The 20,457-nt window shown below is 41.4% G+C and overlaps 1 protein-coding gene across 1 annotated transcript in view; it reads right to left on the bottom strand.

Annotated features, from left to right (window-relative positions):
• Positions 1-20,457, bottom strand: part of Ryr3 (ryanodine receptor 3) — a 369,298-nt gene that overhangs the window by 283,450 nt on the left and 65,391 nt on the right. Inside the window, exons 7-11 of the mRNA XM_087910876.1 lie at positions 14,940-15,052; positions 14,034-14,133; positions 10,980-11,073; positions 5,700-5,774; positions 3,571-3,727 (exon numbers count right to left, since the gene is read on the bottom strand). Coding sequence (XP_087767002.1) covers positions 3,571-3,727; positions 5,700-5,774; positions 10,980-11,073; positions 14,034-14,133; positions 14,940-15,052 — 539 coding nt within the window. The remainder of the gene's footprint in view (positions 1-3,570; positions 3,728-5,699; positions 5,775-10,979; positions 11,074-14,033; positions 14,134-14,939; positions 15,053-20,457) is intronic.

Here is a 20,457-nt window from a genome sequence, read left to right as displayed (position 1 = left end):
CACTAGGCTGGTCCTCAACTTACTCTGCAGCCAAGGTAGGTCTTTAGCTCATCATCCCTCTACTTCAGCCTCCTGAGGAGCAAGGCTTGTGAACCTGTGCCATCAGGTCTTGTTCACATGCTAATCTTACAGCATACACAAACTCCTCAGGAGCACCTACCTGCCTCCTTCCTGTAGATGTAGCTTGCTAAGGGTGTTATGTACTGGCAACTGTTCCATGGCCACTTATTGCAGTCACAGCTACTACAGACTAATTCAACTTTATTTCAAATGAGAGGAAGAGAAGTTTATAATTACAAATGAAAGGGGCCCAGATCAGCATCCTTTAAGGACATGTGACTGAAGCCCAAACATTACTACTCCCAGGAACCTCTTTTTCTATTACCAGACTGTCCATCTTCTAGAGAAGGGCAAGTGAACACTCCAACTTCTCCTAACAGAATACAACTCTCTGTCTCTACAAATTAGCCTTTCCACTGAGGTATCCCAAACTCATTTAGACCCTGAAATGTTGTCTACTGTCAACTCTATTAACTAACACAGAGAACAGGAAAGAGTGAGGACATCATGACCATGTACAGTTGAAAGGTAGAGTGTCAATCCCTTGCGTCTTCTGGAGGTCATCACTATGTCCAGTGAAGCTCACCAAAGTACATGCTGGGAAGATCGCTTGCAACTAGTTCCTGAGCTTGCAGCCATGTGGAGGCCCTGGGAAGCCAGGACACCCCTAGGGTTCTTCCCCCACAGCTATTTCCATGTGGGTATGGCAAAGCTGCTCCCCACATGGTCTTTCTTTTCTTGTGTGTAGCTGCACAGTCTAAGATTCCAAATGTTTCTCCCACACTACATTTCAAAGGGAGCCCCAATTTCCTGTGGGAACACAGCCATATGTGCCTGCTAGGGAGCTGAAGTAATTTCAATTTTGATTCTTTTATAATGGAAATGAAGCTAACTGGGCTGAGTACAAATGAACGGAGAGTTATTTAAAACCTCTAATAGAGCGACTCCAGTAAAATGTAAGCATGCTGCCAATTGCACGGGCCAGCTCTGACACCAAGTTCTGTTAAGTTGCTGGCTTTCACAGAACAACAGTGATATTTTATACATTGGGTGCTAGCCTCCTTGTATGTGGAAATGGAGGGACTTGAGGAGATAAATAATGGGTTTGGGGAAGATAAAATAGAAGCAAGAAGTGATGTAACTAATAAAAGCATAACGATCCTATGGGGCTAAGTCTAACTTCCCCCAGAAATCATTGCACATTGCGCAGCCTTGCTGCACGAGGCTAAGGCAAGAAAGGAAAGCAGTGGAGAGGTTCCTTGGGAGCAGGATTCTGCCAGCTGCCTGGGAAGTTGACTGAATCCTTCACGTAAATGAAACAGTAAAGACCTAGCCGTAATTTTGCTAGTCCAGCATATCTACAGCAGGTTGGGGGAAAGGAGGTGGAAAGCTCAGGTAGGAAAGGGCCAAGGGACATTCTCAGAAAGGGACTTAGTGGGTCATTAACCACCATGAGTCACTTCTCACTTCCCACCTTCCTCCCTCCTCCCTACCTGCTGATCCCCTCCCTCTACACCCCATCTCTCAGGAGAGAATAGGACCTTGTCTCCTGCTGTTCTTATATCTTTTCTATTTTATCTTTTTCATCTATCATTTTAGTAAAATGGACTGCCATAAATCACTTCCTGGTAGCCAGAATAATTGCTAAATACACATAAATTTAAAATCATCAGCCGGGCAGTGGTGGCACTTGCCTTTAATTCCAGCACTGAGAAGGCAGAGGCAGGTAGTTGTCTGTGAGTTAGAGGCCAGCCTGGTCTAAATAGTAAGTTCCAGAACAGTCAATGATAGCAAACAAACAAACAACCCAACCCAACCAACCAACCAACCACCAACCAAACAAACAAACCAAAAAACCCCAAACCCTCAAGCTAAGAATCTTGAAACAAAGGATAAAGGACTGATGGTAAAAGGAAAGACAGACTGTAGCCCGCATGCCACCACACAGGAGATAGATAAAAGAAGGCATTTGAAGTGGGTTTAGTAAGAAACGGGCATGAAGCTCATGTATTTTTAAAGATTTATTTTCCTTTTTCAATATGTGCATGTGCGTACATACATGTATGGGTATGTACATCTTAATACAGATGCCTGTGGAAGCCAGAGGTGATGGATCCTCCTGCCTGATGTAGGTGCTGGGAACCAACCCCAGGTCCTCTGCAAGAGCAGTATGTATTAACTGCAGAACTATCTCTCCAGCCTCTAAACTTGGTTATTTTTAATGTTTAAAATACAGATATGAAGCCAGGCGGTGGTGACATATGTCTTTAATCCCAGCACTCAGGGTGGCAGAGGCAGGTGGATGTCTGTGAGTTTGGGGTCAATCTGGTATACAGAGTGAGTTCCAGGACAGCCAGAGATACACAGAGAAACCTGTCTCAAAAAACAAAACAAAAAATAAAAAAGCAAAAAAAAACAGATATGAAAAAAGCTTAATTTCTGTGGTAAATAAAACCTTTATGCCAAAGTGTTTCTCTTTTTTTAAATGAGCAGATCATAGAACCATGAAGGGTTGGGGAGGGCAGTGCTGAAGGGGCTGTTTTCTCCTGATGCTCAGGAATCAGAGATGTTCCATAGAACATTCAACTGTCAACTGAAGACATACCATCATAAACAGAACCATCAATAACCCTTCACAGATATCATGTTCAGAAGAGAAATCAAAACCTACTTCTCAGAAAATGCAAGGAAGAATGAAACTAGAGATGAAGTTCCCAAAGGAGAGAATGCCTACACTCTCCGAGGGGCAGACATCCTGATAGCCACGCACACATCTGTGCTGAGCTCTTCTTATGCTTGGATGATCTTTCCAGAACAATCAGAAAGTGCTGGTGCATCCAACTGTCCATCAGAAGTTAACTCAGCATGCAATTCTGACTCCAGTCATATCCAGCTCTCAGCTAGGCAGAATCCAAACTTGACTGAACACTAGGTAGTTGAAAAGGTAGTTATGTATACGCACATCAGATGGGAAACTTTTCCATTCAGAATTAACATAACTACCTGAGGATGTACTCTCAGTGAAAATTTGAGTGGACTGGACAAAGCTAAGAAATGAGAAAGAAATTAGAAGTACTATTAACTCCATAAAACTCTAAGATAATGCTATGCCCAGAATATGTTTGAATCTTTAATGAAGTAACTTCTTTGCTTTAAATGAATATAGCCTGAACCTCATGTTTCCATTGCTTTATAGGAGAGTAAAGTACATAAGTTAGAAGTTCTTAAACACTATGTAGAATATACCAAACAATTATAACTTCCTTTCCCCTGTAAGCAATATTGTCTACTCTGATGATTGTATGGTTTCTAAGAGTTTCTAGTTCCCTCTTCCAGACTTTATCCTTGTTCTCTCAGGAGGCGACCTCCAAAGATCAAAGAGCACGATTCTCAGGGGTCCATGCTGGAGACTATTCCAGTCTCTAGTCTTTATAGTCAGAGTTCTACCTGGAGGACTCCAGTGACCCTTCCTTCCAGTACAGAGTCAAAGTTTATTCCATAACACCTTACCTTTGATGCCCGAAAGGAGAAGGCTGTGGACTTGGTGTCCGACTTTCCCCGGTCTTGTAGAAGAAGGCCTTGGTCCTCTGTCAAGGCCAGGTAATGGCCTGTGGTGAGATGCCGGAGTCGGAAAGCCTGGCCCCACCTGATGTTACTGCCACTCCAGCTGGCGAAAAGCACATAAGAAACTATATTTACACAGAAGTCAATGCTGTTCGACATTTATCCCATGCTTTCTTTAACCCCAGAGTTATTGCCACTCTGGGGTTTATCATTAAAGGTTAATGAACTGTTTCCTGTCTGTCTGCAACTCAGCACAGTGCTTTCGTTTGATTCCCCATTAAGAAAAGCACCATGATCCGGAGGGCAAAGCAGTACATACTATGACTGAAAGTCCTCAGTATCAACCTACCATTCAGTCCACCAATAAGCAACCTTATACAAACCATCTCAAAATGATGGGAAGACCTCATTTCTAGGAACACTTGCATCTGTGAAACCAGTCTTTCCATTTGGTTATAGGAATTCAAATACTTCATCATCAATCATAAATAGTCCTGTCTTCATGTGAGACAAGAAAACAAGCAAACCAAAGCCTAAAACAACTGCGGGTTCAGCCTGCCAGGAGAGGCAGGTAGTAAGGGATGCAATAAGGAAGCAGATATCCTGGGACATTCAAAGGAGATCTATTCTGCAGGAAAAAGTAGAGTAGGATTGAAGAATTGCGATAAGGAAAATCTCAGGTGGAATGTCCATCTTTTTATGGCCCTTCACCAAAAGATTAGCATTTAAAGGAGTTATGGTGAATATTAGGGGAGAAATTATCCATGGGATCACTAGTAATTCAAAATGGATCCTTAAAGTTAGGATACCATGTATGTGTCAAACTTTGAAATCATTTCCCATATCTTCAATTTTTCGGAATACCTGAGAATCAAAATCACAGTGTCTGATGTAAAGAACTAACAGCTACAACTGTGACAGTTTGTATATACCTACCTTGGCATTGGAAAGGTCCCATAAATAAGAACTCTTGAGCAAGTGAACAAATGGGTGCCTCATTAAAAATAAATTGGTATTTCTCTCTCTCTCCCTCTTTCTCTCCCCCTCTTCTCCCTCTCTCTCTAACACACACACAAGCACACATTATATATATATATATATATATATATATGTATGTATGTATGCACATCTCAGTTTCATTTCTTTCTTATACAACAGTGATACACTCCAAATAAGCATCTTCAAAAGTTTCTTAATAACTATGTAAATGAGACAAAAAGGGAGAAGGAGATGTAGGGGAAATGCCACTATCTATTTCATCTCTAGTAGACCATCTTTGGGGGTAAATGCCTGTCATGAGGAAGAATTCTTCCTTGAACACATGATTAGGGAAACACTGACCTGAGTGTGAGGGAGAAAATGGAGAAGGAGAAGCAGGAGACAATATTCATTCCCTCCTCTCTTACCTACAGCTGTTTCGCTCTAACTTGACTTACCTATAATCCCAGCAAAAAGGACCTGCTCTCAACAAGATAGGCCTACAGTATTTGGAGTTTAAATGACAAATTACTCAAACTTTAAAAGCTGTTATTCAAGCTCATGGTTGGAAAAATCAGGCTTTGTTCCTTCCACCTACGTACATTACTGTTTGAAATATTCTGACAAATGTTGTTTTCTTCATAGTTACACGAAGTTTGAGTCTTATTTTATTTTACTAGCTGCCATCATGACTACCTGTCTATCTTTGTTGTTTAAAGATAGCTCTTAACTGGAGCCAAGATATTTACTGAAGGGTTCCAGAGATTTTGTTTAATAAGATAAGGGAGGGGAGGCTCTGAGGGCTTTAGGTAATGCCAGAGCTAGTGTTTGATTACCTACACTCTAGGCTCTATAAGAACAGGGTGCAACCAACCATATAATCAAAGTAGGAACCTGGAAATATCTTGGAAGTGAGGAAGTCAGTCTCCTCTCCCTCTCTGTCTTTCTGTCTCTCTTTCTCTCTGGTTCCTTATAATCAAAGCCATAGAAATTTCAGAATTTAGCTCTCACATATGAAAATTGATAAATATAAGAGAGTGGATTGTACTGGAAAACCAGCCAGTCTTGCAAATGGCACCATATGGACCATGTGTTACCTTATCCGAAGGGGTTCCACTCTCCATAGAGACCTGGCTCTGGTCCCAGCTCCTCCAGCTTCATAGAACACCCTCCTGCGAGCAGAGTTGGAGATCAGCACTAGCTGCGGGACAGCTCCTTGTAGAGGAGGCGATCAGCACCAGATGTGGGACAGCTCCTTGCAGGGGAGGCTCACACCAGTAAGTGGTCTAAGCCTCCCGAAGACAGCAAAACTCAAAGGGAGGTTTGGTTGTGGGTTCTTGTCTCTACTCTTAGGACAAATAAAAGTCACCTAAGGGTAGGGGACTGTACCCCACATGCAACAGACACTCATGGGTCACCAGAGGGACAGTGGAAAAAGGGATGCAATGTCTCCCATTTCTTCATTGTTAAGACAGCTCAGTCACATACCATGTTACTGAGAAAGAATGTTCTGAGCCTTTCAGGTTAGGCTTCTCAGTGTAATTTACATTTCTTATAAATGGATTTTTACTTTTCAAACATATGTATGGGATAGTGTGATGCCCTTGGCATTGTTCTAGGGAGCCCGGATTAAGTTGTGTCTCCAGCTGCCATAGCTTCTATTGTCCTTTCTTCCCAGCATAAGAACTATGCTTTAATATACTTGTAAATCATTTCCGTTTTGGATTCATTTTAGACCCACGGATAAATGTCACAAACAGTCACAGAGTTCCTTACAGTGTCACTTGCTTCCCCTCACATGGTCACCTTGCATCATATGGTTGCCCAAACTGAGAAACCAAAGTTTGTAGCCAATTAATGTACTCAAATTCAACACTTTATTCATAATTCATCCAAAAAATTTCTGATAGTTATTTTCCTGTTACAGGTCACAGTCTAGAGTGCCACCATAGAGGGTAGGCTTGTCCTCTTTATTTAAACTCTCAGTGTTTCCCACTTCTCCCTTGTTTTCTTACCACTTCGAATTTGAAGAAATACAGTATTGGTCATGTTTTTCTCATTATTGCCAAAGTCTCAATCTTTCCATTTGTATAATGGGAACCAACCTATCTAGATCACACATTATGTAAAGTAAGCTGCCATACTTTTATTAACTGTGTGATGCAGACATGAGCACATTCGTGTGTGACTCTATATAACTGTGCATGAAGAGACCAGGGGAGAATGTTGGGCACCTTGTTCCTGAGTCTTTTCAAGGCTGATCATTTGAATTCACCAACCTTACATCCTACCTCTCTCATAGTTTGTCTATGTCACAAAAGTGAATTATTAAAAGCTTCATAAGAACTTGGACTTAGATTTTAGGAAATAAAACTTCTATAGTGATGAAGAGGAATAGATATATCCCCCATGGTGAAGTAGTAGTTCAAAGGATGCACCTCAAAATGAAAGATACCTGTATTTGGATCTGTTAGTGCTATGACCTAGGGAAAGATCTGTCAATTCTCTGTGGTTCTGTTCCTTTGTCTGCAAAACAGGTCTAATAAGGTAGTTATATCATGAGATATAAAGACACAGTGTGACTTTTAAAAGGATGTTAAAAAAGAATGCTCATAGATATACACAGAACTATAAAATGCAGATTTATCTGAATTTTGTTTAAACATAGACATTTATACATATGCATAGAAGAACACATTAAGGCACATGGCTATAATGAAATATTAGATTAAGCCTGGTTACATCATGAAGGTGGGATTATAGAAGACATTTCTAAGTCTTTTAAAAAATGTATACTCTACCAGAAAATACTTAGTGTCAGGGATAAGCCTTGATAAAAATACCCCTTGCAAGAGTAGGGGTATTGGGATTTAGAAATATAGTAAAGAATATAGAGCTGTGAAAATAATAAGACAGAAAAACATAGAATCGTACCAGGAAGGAATCCCAGTGAATACTAAAATTGCCCATGTTTAATTTCCAATTGCTTAAAATACGCCTGATCCCAAAAGGTAGGAATAAGACAAAAAACTGCAATAAATGATACAAGGAAGTAAACATACCAATTGAAGTTCGTGGACTACATCCAGAGTTAAACATTCTATTGCTAGAACAAAACACATCACACTCACACCCGAGACCAAAATATTCTGTAGGCAAACCACTCCCTGAGTGGAATCCAATGTTGTCTCCCTAAGGGAACTGGAACTTAGTCAGATCCTTACACTTTTGTTTGAGGTAAAAACATATCTACCTCTCTATTCCTGAAATACACTTGTTGACAATAACCTTGAGAGGGCAGAATTCTCTGATCTAAATCTAGATGGGACCTTCTATCTATGTTTGAGATAGAAACACAATAACCTTGAAGGAATAGAGGTAAGTTCCAACTCTCTGACCTTTGGTCAACGTGGAAATAGGTTCACATTTTTGGCCTTCTACTACTTAGTTAGGATATATATATATATATATATATATATATATATATATATATATATATATATTACTTAATAGCCATAACTGGGTGTCTCTGCTTTCAGCAAAGGCTGAAAGAAAGAAAAGTAGAGATGAAGTGGCCCACTTTGGGTCTCAAGCAGTCCAGTCCCGGAGCTAGCATCAGAGCACCCTCTAAGTCCAATTTCTGAAGTATTCGCAAAGGTCCATTCTTCCTGACTGAAACATTCTTGCAGCTTGGTCTGTTTAATCTCACCAGGTTACCAAGGTTGAAACAACTTGTTCCTGTTACCTTAAATGACTACAATCAGGGGCAGAGTGGGAGGACAGCTGAGGTGCTTTTGAAAGCCGGGCTGACAGCTTAGCCTTAGTTCCCACAGGTCGAGTGACTTAGCCCAGGGAATTTGACAAGCCAGAGGCAGAGCCAAGAATCTGAGTTCAGAATGTGAGATTGTGTATCTCGAGTTTCCATTCTTGGTTAATATTTCCATCAAGCCTGCCTACTCTCTGGGTTCAGGGGGAAGACAATCAATGTCATCTGGAGAGTCATTACCATAGCATGCCTTAGTGGTTCCCAGAGTTCCTTAGCAAGCTCTCTACTGCCTGGTTCCCTCCTCATCCACCTGATTTCATTGTTTCCAACAATCCTGGCCAGTTGATAACAGACACCAATGAAGAGTTTACCACTCACAGTCCCTAGACATAAAAAAGAAAATGCCAAGTCATCTTGACACCCTGCTTTCATTGAGAATGGCAGAAATTTCAAGAATTCAGGCTCCAAAGTTTCCTTGCTCAATCAGTTTCTCATGCTGCCTTGCAAAGGAAAGAGGCAAGTGTGTCTTTTCATATTCTTTGGTAAGACAGTGAGATATAAAACCAACAACAAACCAGACATTTAATCTGAGAACTGAGAGGCAGATGCAGGCTGATGTCTGTGAGTTCAAAGCCAGCCAGATCTATATAGTGAGTTCTAGGCAGAACAATACAGTAAGACCCTTTTTCAAAAACAACAGCAGCAATGAAAACCACTAAAATTAAATCAATACAAAACAAAGATGAAAGGGAAAAATATCCTGCAACTGAATAAGATCACATGTCAATATTTGAGTAATGTTTCATAATTCCAAGGGAAATCAGGACAACTGCACAGACATCACCATCGGCCACTGACTGGGATTAAGGAGGCATGGAGTAATTGACTCACAATACTTACATAGATCTATACTCAGTGTGTTCCATACTCTGTTCTATGTCACATCTGGTTCCTATGGAGGGCATTCAGAGGGCATAGCAAGTAGGAGGAGGCATGCGATAAGGGGCTCAAGTTACCAGTGGAAAGTTCCTATGGTGATACATTCAACCGCACTGCTTCTGGGTCCGTCAGCACAGGGAATAAGAAATGAGCCCTGGTGGAAAGCCAACAGAGCTCCAGCTTTCTAGGCTCCCACCTGAAAATAGCCAGGATGTCACCACTGGCAAAATGTCTGATCAACATGATTCTCCTAATTGTCAAGATTTAGCCCTAATGTCGCCAATGAAGTAAAATTAATGTAGTTGAAAAGGATCTTGTAAGCATGACAAAAAGACAAGAAACTGCTGTCACCAGATCAGACTAATTACTGTCAAAATTAAGCTGAATTTGGACGGGAGGTTTGATTTTTATTTATAACATGAGACTTCTACAGTCACAGGGCAGAGTATTTTATGTACTCTTCCTCTGATGATAAGCAAAATAGTAATAAATATTAAGTATATATTTATTATATGGGTTAATATCTTAAACCTTTGATTGAAAAAATTTACATAATATATTTGATACTCTTTCTCCTACTCTAACTCTCCTCAGATCCTCTCTTCTTCCCTCCCCAACCAACTTCATTTTCTTTTTCTCACTCTCTCTCTCTCAAAAAATAAACACACAGGAAAAACAATAACAGAACAAAAGAAATGAAAACCAAAACAGAAAAACTAAAGAAAATCAAGTAAGAGAAAAAATACACACTGTAAAAAATATGAAAAAAGCACACACACACACAAAAAGCATGTAGTATTCCTTACTACTATTGTATGTTGATTACAGTGCAAAAGGAACATAGCAATAAAATGACTTCTAATAACATAGTGATATACCCATAGAGCACAGCATTGCTCAACCCTCATCAGAGAAGCTTCCTCTTGTGGTCAATGGGAATAACAAAGAGATCCGCAACTGGATCTTTATCAAATCTGTCCCACTGAAGGTTCAGTGACCTATATAGAAGTGGAGGCAGGAAGATTGTAAGAGGCCAGAGGTACTGGATAACTTCAAGGAAACAGTGTCTTCTAGACACAACAGGGCTGATTCACATAATTTTGAATCTTGAATAAGAGCCAATTAAACAATCAACCATTGGACTAAAGACAGCTGACATCAACACTACCCCTAGGTGTACTCCTCGGCAGGGCTCCCTGCTACATCCATCTTCTGTTGTATTTTGATGCCTACGTTTTCCCAATGAGTTGGTAACAAGAAAAATGAAACCAACCAACTCCATCTTAATTACTTAGTACACAAAATGGGAGGAACAAAGATAAGCTTTCTTTCAAGGAGCAGCGATAACTTGTGAAAACACACAGTTTCCCAAAAGGCCTGACTTTCCTCACCAACTGGGTGCTTGAGAATCAGGAACAATCAAAGACAGTGGATGGTTTGGGATACATTGGAGCATTGTTTGCTTAGATTGAATATAAGCACATAATTTTTGTGAGAAAATACTATTGTCTTCCATCCCTATTTAACATATTGGAGTTTGTGGCTAGATGAAGGTCAGCCCAACTGAGACCCCTATGCAATTCCTGTGTGGCCAAACAAAAATTCAAGCTCCTTAGTGTGAACTGCCAGAGATTAGAGACAGCCGAGAGAACAAACGAGGATAGCGATTTACCTGTGCTGAGAGTCATTCTGGTCTGTCGACGGTATCGTCAAACACTCATCATGACCATGGAAAAGACGAACTACGTGCCCACCAAGTAAGTATCCTATGAAAGAATGGTATTCCACCATAAACTGATAGAAAGCTTAAAGAGAAAATCATGCTCTGAGGCTAAATTTATGCAGGTCCTAGCTGGTTCAAGCAAACAGCAAGAGAGGTACATTTGGGAAATTACAGAGTCCATGACTTCAGATCTCAGGTAGGAAGGAATTCTAACACTGCAACTAAGTAGAATTTCAGAAATATGCAAATAAGGCTAAATATCAAGTGCAAGGTGAAGCCACTGTGTCAACTGTTATCACTAAAAACAAAAGGGAAACTATTGGTTTTTCTTTTTCTTTTTTCATTTTTCTTTTGACACAGGGTTTCTCTGTAGTTTTGGAGCCTGTCCTAGAACTAGCTCTTATAGATCAGGCTGACCTCGAACTCACAGAGACCCACCTGCCTCTGCCTCTCAAGTGCTGGGATTAAAGGTGTGTGCCACCACCGCCTAGCTTAGAGAGGTTATTACAATTTTAGTGTATACACTTTGTGACAAAATCTAAATCAGATTACGATCATAGGATAGAAATAACCTGAAATGGGGCAACGATCTCTTTGTAAGAGCTGTTTAGGAGAAGGCAATAATATGCTCTTCAGAGTTGCCTGAGGACAAGGTTTTCAAATGTAGCTAACAATTACAGATGAGATTCGATGGTGCATCTCCAGTAAAATGTGGGAGGCAGATCCACTCCGGCGTGTCTGAATGGGCATGTGTACTAACTGCTACCAACAAGCACTCAGATTTCAGCCCAAAGGGATCACAACAGCCACGGAGTTCAGACACTAAAAAGAAACAACAAACTTCCAGGACATGATGACCCACTGGTCTTCAGATGAATTCCAAGCATTAATTCAAGAAGCATACTAGCAGGAGACAGGCCTGGCTGAGCTGGTTTTGCACAAAGAAATTGGATTTGGTATTCTTCTGAATTAAAAAATCTCTAGGTTACTCTGTTCTCAGGAGACATATGGACTTAATAGGCTCCATGTCTGTATTCGGAGTTTTTCTTCTTAAATTACATAATTAGATCACTTGGGGGGGGGTTGTCTCAAACTATTTTGGATGCTGGATTAAAACAGTAACAAGAGAAATTCTGCTAGAGGAGAAACTGGTGTTATCAGAGCACACTACACAGCGACGGTCTAATTTTCCTTAGCTTATTTCTTTTTTACCAAGGCAAGGAAAGATTATCTTAAACTCCTCTCAAATATTCACAAGTATTTTTCCAATAGCTAATTATACTAATATGTACAGTTGCATTTTTTTGCATTTGAATAATTCATGACACACTGAAGGGAATTCCTAGTAGCCAATTTACATAGAAAATTAAAAACCTCAGCCATCAAGCCCTTGATTAAACTCTTTATCCTCTCTTGATGGTGAGACTATGTCCATTAAGAGTCCATCATGAATAGTTTGTGGGTTTCTTCAATCAACATCCTCCTCATCTGAGAAAACTGTCAAATGCTGGCACAGTGCAACCTTCTCTCTCTCTCTCTCTCTCTCTCTCTCTCTCTCTCTCTCTGCACTCATGTGTGTGTGTATCTATGTGTCACAGTCAGGAAGTGGAGGGCCATTAAGGTCTATGAGGGCAGGGCAGATTTCTCTCCTGTGGACGCTGAGGGGCCATTCTCCACCTAGCCCCGTGCCTGAGCTGATGAGCTCTTCCGACTTCATGCACACAAGGGCACTCAGCACGTCCGTGAGAACCATTTGACATGATTTGCAAACACTCCTTAATTAATCTTCACAAGCTCTCTGTTGGGACTGAGATAATTTTATTTTTGTGGTTGAAGATGAAACATTTAACAAAGAGATGGAGCAGAAACCTTCTAGGGAAGCATTTAAGACAGGGAGTCTGGGTTCCTGATAGCAGGGAAAGACTTAATAGATTTATAGACGTGTATTGATGTTTGTATGTATGTGTATGCGTGTGGGTGAGGGGGAAGGGAGACACACACACATCCACGGGGTGGGGGGCATGGGTAGAGAAAGAGAAAGAACTTTGGGCTTGGCAATGCTGGGCAAGCCTTCTATCACTGATCTATAGCCCCAGCAAAGGCCTGGTTTTTAAAGGCCTCTTGTATCCTACCAGGAAACTTAGGGCTTGTCCCTTACTAACTATTTAGCTTAACTGTGGTGCCTTGTGAAACTGGGCTATCACCTTGACAAACATCACAGCACTGAAGGGCACCTCTCTAGTTTGCAACTACGAGGCTCAGGAAGAAAACTGGAGTTAAAGCCTGCGATAAGACTATTTTGAAAAATTCCGATCTTTCTATAAAGTGCTAGAATGGAATGCAATAACTCTTGAGTCATTGGTATTTTATTTTTTCTGCTCAGCTGTGGTATTACCTATGAGTGAGGTAAGGAAAATGTGTTTATTACATAACCTGTAAACTGCATTGACTTTGCCTTTCTCCAAGAAATACAGTAGGAAAACAAAGTTACATGACCTTATTTCCACGGAAAGGATTTAAGGCTGAAAAAATTTCATTTATTATTTTAAGGGGTGCTCCATAAAGGTAGGTAAAAATCAAAAGCTAATTATATATTTATTATAAAGGAAGTTTCTCCCTGTTATGGAGAGAGAGGCATGGCATGGGGTGGGGAGTAGTAGTAAGACATGTTACCTTTCTAGCAAATGTTCTAAGATGAAAGTTCCTGGGCCTGTTTTCTTACCAATAGCAAGCATGAATAAAAGTGAAAACTTGATGAGAGAGGGGAGGTATACATCCAAGTCCTGCATGCTTGTGGTGATCAACTATGGGCGCTGATGGATTAAAAGCAAGGTTAATAATGCCCATGGGGCGTCAGAAGAGAAAATAATCTATACTGACATCAGAGAAAGAAAGTAGGAGAAATAAAGCAATGATGTGTGTGGATGAAACAGCAGAAAATATTGACATCCACAGCCCAGACGGAATGTCAGGCTCTGGGCTGATGGCATTACAGTGGCTTACCTTCTTCGATGCTACTTCCTGAACACGTAGGATGCACATTCCAGAGTGTTTGCATAAAGGAGGCATCCACCTGTATGCTACCATTTGATATGGAGAGATGCTGCAGTGGGAAAAGAAGGGAAATGCCCTTTAAACCACTAGCCCAGTCCTGGTCGAGCTACAGACGACAATCTCAAGGATAAAGTTAGACAGTGACAGTGTTCTGTGGTTCTTTCTATGCGGCCTGTGTGGGAGCTTGCTTTACTCAATCTTGAAGCAGCTTCATAGCTGGCACTGTAGTCCAGGAAGAATAAATCCATAGCCACAGAGTTGGCAGGCAAGCGTTAACCTTGTCACCTCAGCTGCACCCCTGATTCTACCCACTTATAAAATGTCAAATTTTTGTAGGATAAGAAAACCCACACATGGGGAAAAATTGTTTCAACATTTGGAGAAAGCAAGGAGAAATCAGTTGGCAGGATTGGCCCTATAAGAAACTGCTGAGAAATCTAACACTTATCTTTGGCATTTCTCTATCTTCAGGCATCCCCACCCTGAGCAGAGCTTGCCTGGTACCTACACTCAGATGCAAGACCCCATATGCACCTGTCAGCCTCTGCAATACCCCCTGCACTAATATTTTACATTTTTTCTTTCTCCATCAAAAGCTTATTTTTCTGTATTCTTTTTTCCTGTCTTTTATTCCATTTTGCAAGAGCCAAACAATGTGCTAAATCCATAGTAATCTGACTAATTCATTTTAGCAACATTTGCTCAATACAATACAATACTCTAGAAGGCAAGCTAACAGTTAAATTCCAGGCAGTACGATTGCCTCATAGGGGAGAGACATCTTATTCTACCCAGCCTGCTGTGGCCCCATTTCCCTTTGGAAAACCAAAGATGTTTCTGCTAAGAGGTACTTACAAGGTATCTTTCAGAGGACACACTGACGAGGATAAGGTCATCTCCGATTCGCACTTTCTCTCCTTCAGACCTCTGTTTGGAGGCGGGATGTATGGTCCACCAGCAGGCTTCTCCTACATGAAGGTTTTGTGAGTTAGTCTCTGTGTCCCGGAAAGCAGCGATCCTATTCTGTCCCATATTTCTTCCTGATGACACACCTTTCCCTTCTCCCCAAGTCTCTTTGTTTCAATTTCTATTTACCCATAACCAGCCCTGTTGTCTAATATATGCTTTAAACTCTATTTTTTTTCATTTCCAATAAAGACAGAAAGACACAATTTGGGACAGGTTATTGGAGGTCGGTAGCTACAGAAGTCTGAATATTTTAACAGATATAGGGCATGATTTTTTCACACTCCCCTTCACATCTCTCTTTAGGAACAGACTTCAAAGTATGTTCTGGTGGTATATGAGAAAACAAGAAGATCAGAAGTTCAAGCTTGTCCTTGGCTTAATGAGTTGGAGGCTAGCCTGGGCTATATGAGAGGCTCTGAACACTTGTCCCCACAGAAAGGGAACCTTGAGGACCCCATTTCATTGACAAACTGAGCATTTTAGCAATTTTATCTTTCTTCCTCATCTTCTATGAGATGTGCTAAAACAATAGTAAAGAGAGTTTTTGTTTGATTCTTTAGATTCAAACCTATAAGAACAACCTAACACATGTGAAAATATATGTACCATGGAAGAAACACTGTTACGGGGTGAGGGGTGGGTGTGGGGAATCACAATTTTAACTAATGTAATGGAGAAGAAGCCACTGACTTAAAAGGACACCCTGCTATGAATAGATTCCAGCAGGAAAACTGATGGGGCTGGAGGTAAAGATAGGTTGTAAACAGGAAGAATGGCTAAAAGGCTTTAAGGACATTTAAGCCCTAGATCCCTTGCCCATCCCACACAAACAGATGCCTCCTCCTCCCTCAGGCAACAACAGAATTCAAGGAGTTGCAAACCACCAAGGATCTGGCCTTGGAAATTCTGTAAGATACTGCCTAATAAGCAAGTGGAGTCCTGCTGAGAGTAGATAACCACAGTTGATGTGTGACCAGAAACATCCCAACTTCTCTCCCTTTGCTTCTGCACCCAACACCCGCCCCTCCCCCCAGCTTCTAGGATGCCACCTGCAAAGCGGAATAATTTTTACCCGTCCTTGGATTTGAGGATTGCTTTTAAGGGAAGCCAATGTTCCAAAGGTGAAAGCTACCAGGTTTAGAGAGTCTCTCTTCAGTGCCCAGGGTTCTGAAAGATAACCCCAGAGTGAGGACTGCCAGATGCCAAGGACAACACAGCTTCCAATCAACTTTCCTGACCTTGACTTAAGTATGGGCAAAGATGAAAGGTCACTTAGAATTTGAGGAACGCTTCTAACATTGATATCAGGAAACAAACATACAAAAATGGTGGAGCAAGAACTAGAAAAATTAAGACTGCAGAGAACAAAACCTTTAAATAATTTTATAAGTAACAATCCTTAAGAGGAACGAAAATGTCATACTCAGAAAGTATCATAAGGATTCCCTTAAGAGAGGAAGAAAATGACTCTAAGTCTGAAGAAAAACAAAATAATTACAGTTGGAAAATCTTCCAAAGAGAAAACAGCAAAATAGTTTATAAAGGAGAAAAAAATTAGAATTGGACACAGTGGTGCACACCTTTAATCCCAGCACTCAGGAGGCAGAGACAGAGGCAGGCAGATTGCTGAGTTTGAGGCCAGCCTGGTCTGAGTTCCAGGGTGACAGTGAGATCTTGTCTTAAAAACAAAACAAAGAAAGAATTAGAATTTGAGAGGAAGTGAGAGGAGAAGGAGAAGAAGGGGTGGAAGGAGAGGGCACGTGAGGGGTTTGAGAGAGGAAAAGGATATAATTATATGCTGATTAAAATAAAATTTTTGAAAACAATCTAGAGGAATCCCAGCAAGAATAAAGAAGAGTATTAACACAGAAACAACACCCCTAAAGCTTTCCTAGTGCTGGTCATTAAACATTTGCGAACAGGAAAGTCCCCAGGGTACCTTGCATAGTTAAGCACCCACCCTACACTGCACCCTCTTGAGACTGCACGGCAGAAAGAGCCCAAGTCACACTGTGGAATTTCAGACATTAGAGAGAAAAAAAGAGTTTTCAGAAAAGAAAGACCATTCACACACAAACCATCAGGAATCAGAACACTCTTGTCTCAACAGCCAGTTTGTCTCAAAAGCCTGTAGGATGCCAAGAAAAAACAATTTAATACAGAATTAAACTAAACTATGAATTACTTATGAAGCTAGGATGAACAAACCTTCAGATAACTTGGTACCTGCATACATCTTTTCTGTGAAGGTTACCGTACAGTGTGGTTAGTCAAAATAAAATAGTAACCCATGCTGTAGTCAAGAGGAAGCAGAAGGTAGAAGAGGCAAAATGAAGTCCTTGAGTGATAATGGATATTTCTAAGAAAATGAAGAGCTAATGTGACTGATCCTTATAATTCAGGGACATTTTTGGACCAATGGGAAAGCTTGGAAGCCAATCCATGATGCAGTCACAGAAAACAAAACCAGATAAAACAAACCTGTGGGTTATTCACAAATATGTGATAGTAGTTATACCAATGTAAGTTGTTGGTTTTGTTTTTACCTATAAATAAATATGAACATATTGAGAATGTAAGGACGAAGGACAGTGAAAAGTAGAACGTGAGAATTAAACTTCATCAGGACATGAATAGATAAAATCTAATCTGGAAAGAACAAGGAAATGGCAGCATATAAGTATTTTTCATAAACAGCATCAAACAATGATAGAAGAGCTGAACACAGGTGCCCGAGGCAGGAATTTAGATCCGGGAGCAGCTCTTTTTAATAAATATCAAAGTGTCATTTATCTATTAAAATTATATGTAGGTATTTCACTACCTTTAAAAATGCATTACAAAAGGATATGAACTCCACGTCTGAAGTGAAAAAGGATCAGGCTCTCCAGTGTAAACTCTGTGGGCCGTGAGGGGGCACCCGGCACGAAAAGCATCCTGAGCAGACACCCGTAAAAGTGAGAGGGCACTTCCCTGGCACTTCTCGTGTCCTTGGAACTGGACCCTGACCTCCTAGACTGTGTCAATCACTGGCTCCAAAACACATGGCAGTACTTGCATGGTCTCATGGGTCTACATTCTAAACCTATGTCAAAGGAGTAGACTCAAAACAAAGCTTCAAGCGCGTGAAGAACTGAGCAATCAACTCAGTTGTACTGATAATCTAGTCTGTTAAGTCTAGGAATTTTCCAGTAGGTATAGGGGGAAATCCAGATTTTTTGAAATGCCCCCTACCATTTCCTCCCACTTTCTCCTCACCATCCAAACCCAGCTAAGGTGTTTGTGCTAAAGAGCATTGGCAGACTTGCCTGGTAAGGACCCAGGATTCTATCCCAGTGGATTCTATATGACGGCCTTCGTGACCGGTCTCATCCCATAAAACCCTGAATGCCACTGGGGGACCCAGCACCTTCTCCTGACAAGGAGGATGTGAGCGGAGTAGAGTCCCGGACAGAGTTGGGACCTCGGCCCTGGGCGGGTGAATCTCTCGAGTCCGCGGCACCCATGTTGTTGTTAAAAATATAATGCTGGCATGCCCGGGCAAGCTTGCAGAGCAGCCGCTAGTCCGACAAGGACAGCTGTGGGTCCCTGCAAGATCCCCAGGGTGGCAGGCTGGTCCTGCCATGTGGTCAGCCGGGAGAGTCAGGTGGGCAAGTGCGGCAGATAATAGACTTACAGGACATAACATAATATATAGACGTAAGACTAAACATAAAGGTGAACATTTATTACTTAAAGAAGAGGGAGACAGAGAGACATGAAAACAGACATAGAGACACAGAGACACGTGTGCACACGCCGAGAGAGACGGACAGAAAAGAGAGGGTTAAGATGGCGACCAGGGGGTCAGAAGTGGCTGGGAGTGGGCGTGACTTGCCCCTTAAAAGGACCAGAGACCAAAAAGAATAACATTAAGGATGAAAGAAAAGCAAATTACTCCAGGCCCCCATTTTGCATGCAGCCAGGCACCCCTTTCCTGCATGTCCGCACAAGTCAGTTTCTGAACAGCCAGCGTGAACCTGGCCCAGCTCAAGTATCTACTAGGTCTGCAGTCCCCGAAGGTCCTACTGGTTCTGATCTCAGGGACTCAGAAAACAACTTGTGAAATGAGCAATGGTCTGTTGTCCTCCTTTCCATCAGTGGCTCTAGTAGTAAATTAGGTACATTTCCTGAACTTCTTACTAGGAAGTGTGACTTTTCCATTCCTTTCTAGCTCTCAGCAAACACAACACCATTTCACTGCTATAAATAGAAGGGCCACATGACTCCCCCAATTACATGCTAGAAGATTGGCATCTGGCTGGTCCAGCAAGGTCAGCTTCCATTCGTGGTGTGACATTCTACTCAATTTGTAAGTTTTAGCAATGGTTGACAACATTTTAGAGAAAGTTTTACTTGAAGAAAAACACAAGCTAAGAACAAAGAAACCTCAAATCTAACTCACACATGATCTTACTTTAGGGGGAAAAGCGTCACAACAGTCAGAGAAAGGGCCTGACTCTCCAGCGTACAAAGAGAGAGCACAGCGTGGTGCAGGCCGTAGAGACAGCAGGTGATTGTGGATAGGAACCTACATTGTTTCCTGATCATCACAAACTCAGGCCATCTAAACCCCCAGTTGATACACTAGCCGCATTTCAGAACAACGGCACAGACATTTGTCCATCAGAACAAATGCACAGTGCAGCATTGGCACTCCTTTCCTGTTAGGTGGAAGTGCCATCCTGTTAAAGACTAGATTCTAAACAGAATTTCTGTTGTCCCCTAAGTGATTTTACTTCCCTGGTCTCTCTTTCCTCAGCCTGGTTAACTTTGAAGTTCTAAGTTTAGTCCATGTTCTACTCAGTATCCCTCTAGCAAATCCTTTCTCCGCTTAAATCTATCAGAATCAGTTTCTGTTGCTTTTGACCACACATTCTAATTGGTAAGAATAGCCCAACCTCTACCTGGAGCAGAAATTCTAAATGCCGCGCCCTTGACAGATGGTCATGTTTACACATGTTTCTAGCCACAGGGAACATGCTACATCCCTGGCCAGCTGCTCCTCTGCTGGTTAATTGCAGGTATTACAAAGCATTTTCCCTCACTGAGGTATCGGTTCTATGTCTCATTTCAACCTCTATCCTTCTCTCTGTTGGTTTTCAGAACAGCCCCCAAGGAAACTGGTATTTTCTTGACATTGTAACTTTGTACATATATGTAGTTTTCCTGGGCCCCTCCCTTTATTTCTAGATTCTAGAGAGCTAGCATCGTCCTGGCCACCACCTTTCTTAGTGATGACTTCTACAGGGACTTTCTATAGAGCTTAGACTGGCCTTAAAAATACTAAGTAGCCCAGGCTGACCTTGAACTTAAGATTCTCCTTTGTCAGCCTCCCTAGTACCAGGTTCAGATAAATGCACCA

Source organism: Myodes glareolus, chromosome 10 (genome assembly GCF_982192425.1).
Source record: "Myodes glareolus chromosome 10, mMyoGla1.1, whole genome shotgun sequence".
In the NCBI taxonomy this organism is placed as follows: domain Eukaryota; kingdom Metazoa; phylum Chordata; class Mammalia; order Rodentia; family Cricetidae; genus Myodes; species Myodes glareolus.
This window is presented reverse-complemented; position numbering and strand designations above follow the sequence as displayed.